This window comes from Haemaphysalis longicornis, unplaced genomic scaffold (assembly GCF_048455015.1).
Source record: "Haemaphysalis longicornis isolate Haplotype H1 unplaced genomic scaffold, Haemaphysalis longicornis Haplotype H1 scaffold_1, whole genome shotgun sequence".
In the NCBI taxonomy this organism is placed as follows: Eukaryota; Metazoa; Arthropoda; class Arachnida; order Ixodida; family Ixodidae; genus Haemaphysalis; species Haemaphysalis longicornis.
The window spans coordinates 106779610-106792812 of NW_027526203.1; the positions used below are offsets into that span (position 1 = coordinate 106779610).

The 13203-nt window shown below is 46.5% G+C and overlaps 1 protein-coding gene across 1 annotated transcript; it reads right to left on the bottom strand.

The window, feature by feature from the left end:
- Positions 1-8257: 8257 nt before the first annotated feature.
- On the bottom strand, positions 8258-12936 carry LOC144145518 (uncharacterized). Its single transcript, XM_077677196.1, has 6 exons — positions 12750-12936; positions 12046-12306; positions 10865-11085; positions 8868-9027; positions 8660-8760; positions 8258-8296 (listed from the first exon to the last, which is right to left on the bottom strand). Exons 1-6 carry the CDS (start codon positions 12934-12936, stop codon positions 8258-8260), a joined length of 969 nt encoding a protein of 322 aa, XP_077533322.1.
- Positions 12937-13203: the final 267 nt, after the last annotated feature.

Here is a 13203-nt window from a genome sequence, read left to right on the forward strand (position 1 = left end):
TATGACACCGCTTGGTGGTATGGCATCCTGCACGACCTTAAATCTGTCGGCATTTGTGGAAACATGTTAAACACACTGGAAAGCTACTTATCAGATAGAACATTCCGGGTACGAGTTGATGCAGCATTATCCAGGACGTATACACAAGAAAATGGCGTTCCCCAGGGTGGAGTGCTTAGCTGCACACTTTTCATTGTTAAAATGAATACGTTAGGGAGAGCACTGCCACCCGCCATTTTTTATTCAATCTATGTAGACGACGTTCACATCAGCTTCAAGTCATGCAACTCCTCTGTCTGTGAACGGCAGATCCAAGTTGCTGTGAACAGACTAGCCAAGTTGGCAGACAAAAATGGTTTTATCCTAAATCCGCAGAAAAGCATTTGTGTTCTCTTTTCCAGGAAGCGTGGGCTCCATCTGCAACCGACCATACAACTTAAGGGAGTTGACATACCCGTAAAAAGATAACACAAGTTTTTGAAGTAGTTTTAGATGATAAGCTTACATTCATCCCACATATTAAATAAATAAATAAACTTAAAATGAAATGCATGAAGACTATGAACATCTTAAAAGTCCTTTCCAACCAGTCATACGGAGCAGATACAACATGCCTTTTACGTGTTTTTAACAGTCTTGTCAGGTCCCGTATGGACTACGGAAGTGTAGTATATGGGTCTGCCTCAAAAACATCTCTAAAAATGCTGGACGCAGTGCTGCACTTGGGGCTCCGCCTGGCATCCGGGGCTTTCCGGACGAGTCCTATTGAAAGCCTCTATGTCGAAACTGATCAGTGGTGCTTAGAGCACCAGCGTACATACATGACACTTTTGTACTGTGTGAGGGCGACATCCTTAAATAGTCATCCGCTAAATGCCATTCTTGAAAACAAATCGCCCGAAAGGCTGTTTTTGAGCCGTCCGTCGCTTCCTCTGCCTTTCTCTATCCGAGTGAAGGTGGAGGCAGAGGAACTTGGGGTTATTTTATCTGAACCTTATAAAACTGACTTCGTTGAGTTCATGCCGCCTTGGCAACTGCGCTCTGTCACCTGTGACATGTCGTTCAAGGAAATTTACAAAAAACATTCACCCGCAGAATTCATCCGACAACACTTCCTGCACTTGCAAAACAAATTCCCATGCACTGCTTTTTACACAGATGCCTCCTGAACTGCCACTGCTGTGGCATGTGATGCACGTGGTCCCAACTTTGCCATCACAAGGACACTAAACAGAAACACAAGTATATTTACGGCTGAGGCACATGCTATATTAATTACGCTAGAACACATAATACAAAGACACAACAATCCATTATATACACAGACTCATTGAGTGTTGTGACAGCACTGCATTATGGAAAACCAAGTAGGAACATTGTGCTGAACAGGTTAGTTAAAGAGACAATGGCAGCGTATACGTTTTAAAACAGGTCATAGTCGTGTGTTGGGTGCCTGGACACAGTGGCATTCCTGGTAATGAACTCGCAGACCAGAGCGCCGCTGTGGCAGCACTTCGCTGTAGCGTCGACGTTGAGCAGCTTCCCTATCTTGACTGGAAACCATTCATTCAAAAGGCAATCCGACAACGCTGGCAGCAACACTGGGACACTCAGACAGATAACAAACTCCATACTATAAAACCCCAATTAGGCAGCTACTACACAGAAAAACACAACAGAACAACGGAAGTATACACGTGCAGATTACGAATAGGCCATACTCGCTACTCACTCGCACCTTCTGCAGGGAAAACCACCGTCACAATGCGACAGGTGTGGACATCGCCTATCCGTCACCCATGTCTTAGTTGAGTGTGGGTACTTCCACAAGGCAAGGAAAAAGCACTTCCGGGAACTCTATACTCACACGATTCCACTTCATCCCTCGATGTTTTTAGCTGACCGACCCTTAATTCCAGGGTGTCAGAACGAAATGTTTTTCGTTCCGGTTTCTGTTTCGTTCTATAAATAAAAGTTCCGGTCCGTTTCAGCTCCGGAACGAAAAAAAATAATGGTTTGTAACGGTTCATAACGGTTCGGGTTGGCGCGAAAAAAATTTAGATTTGTGAAACTGTTGAAAAGATTCATAATTATGAAATACCGTTAAAAAAGGTGAAGTCATGCCTAATATATGTCATTGAAAAATGTTTTTTCGGAAGAACTCATACAGTTCTGATGTTATTGCTAAAAGTTTAAAATGGTCTGCCTCATAGAACACTCTAAAACTTCTGTTTTTAATCTTAAAAGAGATTGTACGGGAATAGGTAGCAATGTATTAACATCAGCACCTTCAGCATCCCCCCCACCCCAACCCGATATATATCCAGACTAAGGCATAACAGCACGAAAAACGGCGAATATTAATGGCGCACATCCGCATTAGAAGCGCATTTTTGGAAAAACCTTAGAGATAATACTGCCCTGTCCGAAAGTGTTGATTCCGCTGCTTATGAAATGTTTTCCGCTGCAAGCACTTGCGTACAAGTGCAACATGAGTTGTAGCTGTTTGCATTGAGTGCGGCTGTAATCTGCTGTTCGCGCTGGTAGTGGTGTATGTTCACACCAAAGGTTGTATTTTTCCTCATTTTTTTATGTCTTCTTTTAGAATATCAGTATTTATTATACACTTATCACAACCCCCTAAACAATAGGGATAATGTAGGTATTTGATTAAACTAACCGAATAAATAAATAAATAAATAAGGCCGTGACGTCTGCAGCGCAGCCAGATGACCGCAGCAATCTCGCGTGGAGCTTAGCACTGCGCCTATCGGAACGGAGAGAGTGTGGGAGCAGGCAGCAAGCCTTCCGACAGAGAGTGGGTGCCAGAAAGACGAAAGACGATGTTATGCCACAGAATCAACGCAATTTTCCACCTCGCTGAATGGAAATTGAAATGATTTCTGAAATACCTGAAATTGGCACTCAAACCGAAAACCGAAACGAACTTTTTTCGGTTTCGCTCCGGAACGAAATAATTAATATTGTTACGTTTTCGTTTTCGTTCCAGCCAAAAATATCGTTTTTTTTTCGTTTTTCGTTTCCGGTTTTTCTTTCGTTCCGACACCCTGCTTAATTCCAAGTAAACGCCGTTTTGCTTACCTGGGAGACATGGGCTTTTTAAACCGCATATCATACCACGTGTAACCTCAGGGCCCCTCAGAGTGGAGGAAGCTATGAGTGTCTATTTATTCTTTACATTCTTACCCTGCCATTCCCATTTCCCCAATTTTATTGTTGTTTTAAATGAGGGGCTGTATACACCCCCTCACTAACCTCTTTTAATATCGTCACATTTACAGCACCATTTTACTAAAACAACATTCAAAATGATCAACCATTGCGTTGGCGCTCTTTGGCCATCGTTGCCCTTGCACCAAAAAACAAACAGATACATACATACGACCGGCATTTCATCAGTAGCAGCGTGAAGCCTAGCTGTGCGTGCACGCCCCCCCCCCCCCCTTTTTTTTTTTTTCACCCGCAAACCGTGCACGTAGAACCGGCAACCGGTGATGGCGCATACTTAGGCGTGAAAGGCACCAGCGAAAATGTCGCTCGGAAGGCCTTCCAAGCTGAAAAAGAAATATGGGCTCACGCCGGCGTTCCATTTTGGCAAGTTTCCCTTCAACCGTAGGGTGGGGGGGGATGATTCGCAGCTACTTGGCGAAGTGGAATTTGAGCGTCAACGACGACGGCTAGTTTCGGTCTTAGGGGCAGCCCTTCGGCAGCCGTTACCTGGGCTTCGCGGGAGCGGCGTCTGTTTATGTCCGCGTAACCGAGTGAGCGAACACAGCAGCGACGAAAGAAAGAAAACGGAGAGGAGCGTCTAGCGAAGGGTGAGGTGGAGTACGACACGTGCGGCTACGGCGCCATCTCTCTCACTGCCTTTCCCTCGCCCATGTCTCATGCGTCGCCACCAAGGACTCAAGGAGCGCCCTCCCCCTGACACTTTCCCCAGACGCTGTTTCATTCTCCGCTAACCCAAACCACGTGACATTTGCGCGGGAGGTTCAAACACGATTTGCAACAACATGCTCGCTGCTCCCTTGTGCGGGGCTAATCAGAACCACGTGACATTTGCGCAGGAGGTTCAAACATGATTTGCAACATGCTGGCCGGTGGTGGCGGCGCGCTCCTAGGTAGCAGCAGAGTAGCGCACGCCGCCGTGCGTTCGCTGATTTTGCGAACACTTCCTGAGACGCAGCAGAAATGCGCCGCGACCGAGAAGACTGCAGCTCGCGCTGTGCACAAATTCCTCATTAGGGAGTATATACTATATAGCAATCGTCAGTGCTTTTTTTACGCCCATCCATGCTTCTGTTTATTTTTCGCAATCATCTGATAACCGCATACCGCCATTAGCTGCCGACAGCGCAACTTTTAATATTAGGCAGCCAGCCTAGCCTTCACTTGAAGTATTTCGCAGGTGGTTAAAGGGCATCGATGGTGGCGAGGGGAAAATAGTTGTGAAAGAGGTGTCAGCGGTGGTGAGGAGGAGCCCCGAAGCGGGGCCGAGTAAATCGGTGACACCGGAATGAAAACTGGGCGGTTGACATATGCTGCTTTGCAGTAAAAAATCGGGGAAGCTTGCACTCACGCGCAAGACTTGAATGGCGAAGCTGTTGTAGGTGATCACTGACTGACACAAAGTTGAGTTTTAGTATCGTTGTAATGTCGTGGTTGACGTCGGTGACATGGCATTTCAATGACGTTACGTTGAGCAAGGCCAGAGTGAGCTGGTCGTTTTGGTCGACGTTTTCGTACGTCACTTTGCAAGCGCGACTTAACGTCTATCCTTGGCACGCCGCGGGCCTCTCAAAGCGCGGCCGCACGGCCTCTTCCTTGCGGCCGTGCGAACTATCCGTGGCGCTCTATCACCTACAGCAGCTACGACGTTCAATTCGCGGCTCTTCTGCGGTAGAGAGCGCATGCGCACGACGACACGAGAACGAACGAACGAGGGGCGTTCCCTGTCTTTCTCGTTTCGACACTATACGGCGAACGCTAGTCTTTTCGCGGCCTCGAGACAGCGGCGAATAGTGGAGTTCGTTTCTTTTTCTTTTTCTTTTTTTGAAGGGGAGGGGGCAATATTGGTCAATCCAAGTGGGTGAACGTGCGCTCGAGACACGCGTGCACGAGCGCTCGGCATTTGCTTGGTATTTTTAAAACTGCGGTCACCATACACAAACGATTTGCTCAATAGCTTCGCTGTTAAAAGTAATGTTGCCCACTGCTCGACGTCTCACACTGACCCCACGCGCTCACCCGTCTGCGCCGACCTCCGTTCCGCACGTGGCGGCGCCGGTTCCCTTGACGATCATACGAGGGGTGGCCGGGTGTAAGGAGCCGATGGGTCGTGCGTCGCGTCAATACCGGTGTGCGCCTGTGGAGCCAGCTTCGCTGGAGGGGCGATTGGCGAGCATGCAGCAATAATAGGCTATTATACTCCCTTTTAGACAGCCTAGGCTTGTTACTTTGATGTGCCCGCCGCTCAGCAACGTGCGAGCTAGAGCCACTGGATAGTGCGAGCTTTGTAGCGGAGACAGCCCGCGGTGATTTCTCCGGCCCTGGGAGAAGCGGCCAGGAACCGGTGTGCCCACCCAGGATGCCTTGCACGGGTCATCCGGGATGAGTAAGGGCGGGAGCAACAAGACTATTTGCTACATCAACCTGAACGGAAGTTGGCTGTCTCCTCCTGCCTGCCAAAAGCCCTCAACCGCAGGTGAGGACGTTTGGCAGATGGTCGATGCCCGACCGGGGACATCGACCACCTGCTACGGAAGGGGGGCGTAGTTTTTAGGAGGTGCCACGCGCGCGCCCCGTCCCCCCGCCCACATTCGCCTCCATGTGGTGTCCCACGGTCAACGCCGGTACCTACGAGTTCGGCGATTAAAGGGGTGTCCGTGTGACGGAAAGACGAGTTCTTTCTTTTCCTTTCTGGAGGGCCGGGCCAACTCTGCCCGGCCCCCAAACGCCACGCTTCATGGGTGCGGGTATTCCGGGCAATACCCTCCCGGCCTATTCGGAGTGGCCACGTGTTTGACTTTACCCAACCGAGCGGCCGTGCGCAGGTCGGCTTCAAGCCTTCGACCTCTAACCTCGTTCGAGTATACCGGTTTGAATGCACGGTATAGTCTTTATCGGACTTGTGTCCGCCTGAACCGGTAGTTCGTGGACCTGCTCGCGAGTGGTGGGACTGGGCCTGAGCGCCCGCGACCACCAAGGAGGAGCCTCTGTGCCCCTTACCCCTGGGATAGCCTCGGAAGGCTCAGTTGCTTGTGCACGTGCGCTTGTGGGACTCTGCTGTAGGCTAGTCCTCCACTGCTAAGGTGCCCTTGCGTAGCCGTGCAGGGAACGCGTTACACCTTGCGCATCCCGAGTGGGTGGCTGGGAAGGTGAAGATCGCCCCCCCCCCCCCCCCCTTCCCCAAAGAGGTCCTCAGCTTCTTATTTTTTGTGTTTTTAAGCATGAGACCGGTCGCAAACGTGTTGCGACCGTCAGAAATGCGGGCTCAAGCCAGCCGTTGTACCGACATGTGTACTCATGAGTACTCATACTCATTAGTACTCAAACTCATGAGTACTCATACTCATGAATACTGTACTCATGAGGACTCATAATCATGAGTAGTGCACTCATGAGTACTGTACTCACGAGTAGTGGACTTACCCCTGAACTCACTCGTCATCATACTCACCTTTTTTTTCTGGGTGTGTACTCAATCATCATCGTACTCACTCGTGATTTTGAGTACAAATGAGTACAAATGAATGTACTCACGAGTGAGTACGCCGACCTATGCTCGTATAGTTCGTGGCTGAGCATCACAAGCCCAAATCATGTGAGTGAGTCCCAAGTAGCACCGAAACATTAGAAAAACGTATTTTTTTTTTGTTTGGTGGTAATGTTAGAACAATGTTCTTAATGTCATTTTTTTGAAATGTTTATGTAATGTTCTCAAAAATGTTACATTAATGTTTTGGCAAACGTTATTTAAACGCCCAAGAAACATTTGTACAATATATTACTAATGTTAGTGTTACATTTAACTAACGCTGCAGCGAACAAAATAATAACGTTTAAAAAACATTTTTAAAAACCAGAAGAAACGTTACAGTGACGTTTTGCCAAATGTTATGTGAACAGTAAGAAATCATTTGTACAATATATTACTAATGTTAGTGTTACATTTAACTAACGCTGCAGCGAACAAAATAATAACGTTTAAAAAACATTTTTAAAAACCAGAAGAAACGTTACAGTGACGTTTTGCCAAATGTTATGTGAACAGTAAGAAATCATTTGTACAATATATTTAACTAACGCTGCAGCGAACAAAATAATAACGTTTAAAGAACGTTTTTAAAAACCAGAAGAAACGTTACAGTGACGTTTTGCCAAATGTTATGTGAACAGTAAGAAATCATTTGTACAATATATTACTAATGTTAGTGTTACATTTAACTAACGCTGCAGCGAACAAAATAATAACGTTTAAAAAACATTTTTAAAAACCAGAAGAAACGTTACAGTGACGTTTTGCCAAATGTTATGTGAACAGTAAGAAATCATTTCTAAAACCTAATAATAACGTTGGAGTGACGTTTTCCTAACATTGTAAAAGCACGCTAATGACAATGAAAAGACATTGTAAAAACAAATGTTACAATGACGTTTAGCAAAACGTTAGAAAGCATTTCTAGAACATAATATTAATGTTTGAGCTACGTTTACGTAACGTTGAGGAAAAGCAACTGAAACGTTACAGTAAAATTTGACCAAACGTAATTGGAACAGTGAAAGAGCATTACTATAGCATATTAATAATGTTGAAGTTACTTTTACTTGAAGTTGCAGAAAACATGCTTGAAAGGCTTTTTTTAACGTTACAAAAGCGGTTCAGAACGCAAATCAGAAACGTCACAGTTACGTTTTGCGAAACATATTGGTCCAGAATGTATTTATATGTGTATAACTATACGCATAGCTGTCACAGCATACTTTTAGGCATTTTTTAAATAACAAATGAAAGCGAAATAAGCGAAGCTTGTTTGGTAAAGATACAGCAACATAAAGATAGTGTCGCTGCTTTTGCAAGTGAAGTAAGTGGGACAACGGAGTTAAGTTTAATTGAAAATACTCTTATTGAACCTTCAAAATTGTTCTTTGCGCTATTTATTCAACTTTTTGATCAGTATAACATATGTGCGTCAGAGGCCGCTGCTGCTGCTCTGAGGTCTCCGAGAGGCCACGCCTAGTGGGTTTCGGAGGAGTCTCCATCGACGGGCTTCCTCTGCGTGGAAAAAAGCAAACATTCAGCCTTAATTATGCTGCAGCGGTAGGTAGTTCTTGCGCTAAGTAGTTTTGGCTTAAGGATTGTTTAATGAGCCCACACCCAAACAAAAACTATTAAATGAAACGTAAACCAATAAGCAGCTCCACAAATTCCAATTAAGTGACCGAAAGAAAACAAGCGCGCAAAATCTCCAGTCTTCTGACTCGTAACTCGAATATCCTGATTCACAAACAAAAGTTCATCAAAGTTGTTCGTTACTTGAGTGGTTAATTGTATTCGGTAGGGTTTACATATTTTATTGGCAGAATATACGATCAACGTCATTTACATTTCAAGTGCTGTATTGCATTTATTACTTGCCTTCTGAGTTGCCATTAGCCGAACATTGGCGAAGCGCAACCAGTCGCCAATGATGTGGCCAAGTGCATCGTCCGTGGCCTTCTGGGTCACACGAACAGCAGCTAGAAGCATAAGCAACCACTAGTTATTGACTGCAAAGCTATTTATAAAATGAGCCATCATAACAAATCAGTAAAAAGTACATGCTTGCAAAAAAAGCTTAACTCACCAAATACCAGGGAAATTATCTTGAGCTTCTCAGCTCTTTTTTTCCCTTTCCTTCCGGTCCAACTGTAGAGGACGGCAACCTCATCAGCGACGAGCTTCTTGAAAACTCTCTTGGTTGTGGAAGGGACATTCGAGCCTCCGGTCTGGCCGAGGACCTTCACCTAAAAAATAACACAAAGGACTAACTAACATGATATAAAAGATTTATCACGAATAAATGGACTCAAAGAGGGGACTCATAAAGGGACAGCGGGTGATCAGATTATTAGTGATGCTCTGTATAAGATGTAGCGCCTCCCCAATTATCTTGGAAACTAATCCCCACACTTCCCAAAAAGAATTGCCTCCGTCCAAGTTTCATTCTGTTCAGCCTTCTAATCTGCGAGAGGTTTATTTTGAAACTGCTAAACATTACGGCGTGGTTGCGCACATTTCATTGTCCAGCTAAATTCATCTCGGTGTAACAGATATTAAAAAAAATCATGCACCACTCCGTCTAACGGCGACGATGGCTTGGAATTTTCGCACGGGAATTTTCGCGCCCAATTTTTCTGTGTAATGTCGCACGTACATTCGACAGTATTTGCAACATTAAGGCACATTCCCACTGGCGATGCGCCTCATCGCGCGACTAAAAGCGACGTCGCAAAGCGACGAGCCGGCCGTCGCTTTTCGGCGTTTTGCGACGGCAGAGCCGATCGGTCTCGGTCCGAATTCCCTCGTCGCGCGACGGCCCCGCAAAACCGGTAAGCCAATCATGGCCGCGGAGTAGGCTGACGTAGCCGGAAACGAAACGTTTCTTTACATCCGGTATGCAAACGCTGCGGGCGGGCGAGGACGAGCCGCCGCCGCCACCGCCGCTGGCTCGCTCGGCTGGCTCGGCCAGGCGCTTGGCCCGCTATCGCTGTACCCGCCGGGTCGGGCCGGCAAGCAACTTCCCGTGTGCATCGGTTCTTTGGTCAGTGGCTTCAGCGTGCGCGTGCACTAATCAACGAATAGCGTGGAACTCATCAGTGTGGAGAAGCGTGTATGGATTGTAAATGGAGCTAGGTGGACAGCGAGACGGTAGGTTGACTTGCAGCCTCTTCGTCTATCGGCGACTGGTAAACACGCGTAGAGTTCGGAGGCGTCAGAACGTTGCGCATGTGAAAAGAAGCGACATTTGTGGGCCGTGATGCGGGTGTTGTGGCGTGAAAGCAAGCGTGTGCATTTCTTCGTGCAATAATATGTTGAAAAGAGCCTTCGTGAGTTTGTTATTTTCTGCTCCTCCCGCAACCCGCAAATTCTTTCGGCATTGCTCCAGGTTAGTAGCATGTGTTTTAGTTTGATTTCTACCTGCTTTTGTCGCGTATTCTTTGACTTCGAATGGTTGACGCACCAACGAGGTCGTATGTACAAGTCGGGAAGCAGCTGCGCTGAACGCAGTCGCATCATCGCTCATCGCAAGTGCGAACACCACCTCAACGCCTCATCGCGCGACGCGCGCCGTCGTGCGACGAGACAAATCGCCAGTTAGAGTTTTAGCATATCGGGTACCGTCCGCTAACGCTACGGCGGCGGGTAGCGCGGCCCATCTGGGAAGGTGAAAATTCGTTCCGGTGGGGGGATTAGTTTCGCCGGCCGGCCTTCGCTATGCCCGCGTCTTCTCTCCACTGAGGGGCAACCTCCTTGCCCTCCCTGCGTGCGCATGCGCGGTCGGGTCCCGTTAACCCGCCACCGTAGCGCGAGCCTCCGCTAGCCGCTATGCTACTGCAACATTACGTGCCACATTACGTGGACTCCTTCGACAGTACTGAGTGGCGCACTTGTATATAAGTTGGCATCATTACGCGAGGCGCCCATGTTCGATTCCGCCCAAGAAAGGCGTTTTTAAAGTTGTTATTAAAAGTTGGCTTTCCCGCAGTGCGTTCCCGACGCGACATACGCCATCTGTGAGACATAGAAAGCTTCGCATTAATAGCAACATGAATGCTAAAAATTATCTGAGAAAGAACTTACCATAGCCGAGAAAATTGCCGCATCTTCCAAACTGGCATTTAAAGTTGCCAGCTCGTCTTCAGTTGTGGCTGGATAAAGTGGCAGATCTTCTGGCAGTGCTGTATCAGCTAGAGCAGTCGGCGCCTGAGCAGCCATTCTTTCTTCTATTTTAGCCAGTGTCCTGCTCTGAGTTTTGAGCTCGGCCTTTAGACTCTCCAGTTCCCTAAAAACTGTAATCAAGACTAACGGGAAAAAAAGAGCAACAATTTAAAACAGTGCCGATAGTAAGATAAAGAACTTTATGTAAGCTGTTCACTTGCTCACAAAAGGTAGTTAATTCAAAGCAATACGAGAGAAAAACAATAATCAAATCCAATATCTTTACATCCAGTTTCAAGTACGGCAAATTTAGATAAAAGTGGGAATGACAGGGGCCCCTCTCTCTCTTGCTTTCCTACTTTTTTTCTCTCTTACCATCTTTAAATATCATCTTATGTGCCTTATGGCAAAAACGCGAAGTAAAATAAAACTGGCCCTTACTGTAAATATGCTTATAGAGGTTCAATTGAAACTCCATATCGCATTTTTACCATCCAGTACACATTTAAAGCAATATTTACTTGCCATTTTCTGGGGGATGAGGATTGGCACTCAGAGTGGACGCAGATTGTGGCCTCCCCGGTTTGATGGCGTCGGGAAAACCACTACCTGCAAATGAAAGTGAATTCGACTGTTTACCGGCTGCTCGTTTCGGTGCCTTTACGGTACGAAGTAGGAAACCTGATTTCTAGTAACATAAATCTGGAGTTTTTACTTATAGTATTCTCATATTGTAAATTTGTACACAGCAGCTCAAAATGTTTCAAGTCAGGCTATTGTTCCAACAACGACATCCTCCGTTGTGCCTCTTACTCATACCAATTCAATTAAATTTTTGTATTAGTTTTCTTTTATCTTAATTGTTCGATTTAGTGAAGAAATAGTAGGCCTATGTCATGAATTTTCAATATTACACAAGTTTAAATGTACTCAGGTTTAATTATTACATCTTTTTCGATGCATCTACATTTTTTCATTGAGCAAAATTAATTCGCGGGCAAAATAACGGTTTTTATAGCAGTGGATGATTCAATTTTCTGCAACACAGACCCCCCCTCCTCTCCACCTTGAATGTCATACATCTGAGGCAGCCCTTCACTTGCCTTCAGCTTTACGTCGTGAATCGCTGACCTTGGAGCTCCTTGAGTGGCGTGCTTTAGGGGGATGGTTCACAAACTGTGTGCAGTGAGTGTCCAGGGGGTCGCTGGTAGATTCGTCAATGCTTTCTTCGGAGCTCTCTTCTACAAAGTCTTCATGAGGCTTTGGAGGGCGCCGTACCCTTGTTTGGGATTGCTCCGGGTCTGAGGTCAGGTCAGAATTGTCTTCTGCCCGTATCGACCTTTGTCGCGCCACCTCATAGTTATCTGCAAGGCACATGATAATACACTTGACAATGTGCCATCACGCGTTGGCAGGGTAACAAGTTGCCCCTAGGTGGAAACTAATGCACTAATTGGGGCAGTCAGAAATGACACTACGACCGTGCATAATTTTCATGTGAAAATACGAAAGCTTTCGTTTTTATTGTCATTTTTCACCAACCTTTAACGTTTTATTCCTAGGTATGGTATGCCTCTAAAAGCTTATTTGCCGCCTTTGTCGAAGGGCAAAGTTCTGTTCCCGCGCCGCTCCCCCCTCCCCCCGTTTCCTTACCTATTTACAAGCGGTCGTTAACCCCAACCCGGGCGCCAAACTCGGTAAATTAACGTTATGCGATGCATTAAACTGTAGGTTTAAAACGCTGCATTAAACAGCTTTGATTTCCTCGGGCAACTCAAAGAGGCATGATACTCATGACACACCGTACCTGTAGTAGACAGCACCCTGCACGGAAACTGTTCCCAGTCCTTGCTGGGCGCTGCTTGGCTCCTTATAGCTGCGTTGACTTTTGAGGTGCTTTTGTATCCAGGCCAATGGGCCTCGTCGTTCTCCACCCAGGTAGATGGGACCACGGCTACCTCATCGGACGCGGTGAAGTGTATCACTGAGAACATCTAAAAAGTGGAAATCACAAATGTTATGAATAGTATACATAGTAAATAGATTTTTCAATATTTAAAGAAAATGTACTCCGAGGACACCTGCGCACTTAATTTAGGAGTTGTGAATGCGAAGGCAGTAATGCCCAATTAAACGACGCCGAGCGCGCCTTTTAATTTTTCTCTGCGGGTGGTTGTGTTGCGCCACTGTGGGCTGCTGCCATATTCTGCATTCATATCCGCGGCTGCACAGTCGGCTCTCTACGTGGCTCACACGCCCAG

What these genes read in the sequence shown, in the direction of transcription:
- LOC144145518 (XM_077677196.1), bottom strand. Translation starts at nt 12,936, where the DNA reads ATGTTCTCAGTGATACACTTCACCGCGTCCGATGAGGTAGCCGTGGTC. An exon ending in CAGGGTGCTGTCTACTACAG is followed by an intron (nt 12,307 to 12,749) that starts GTACGGTGTGTC and finishes TGTGCCTTGCAG; the next exon opens with ATAACTATGAGGTGGCGCGA. An exon ending in GATAATTTCCCTGGTATTTG is followed by an intron (nt 8,761 to 8,867) that starts GTGAGTTAAGCT and finishes TTATGCTTCTAG; the next exon opens with CTGCTGTTCGTGTGACCCAG.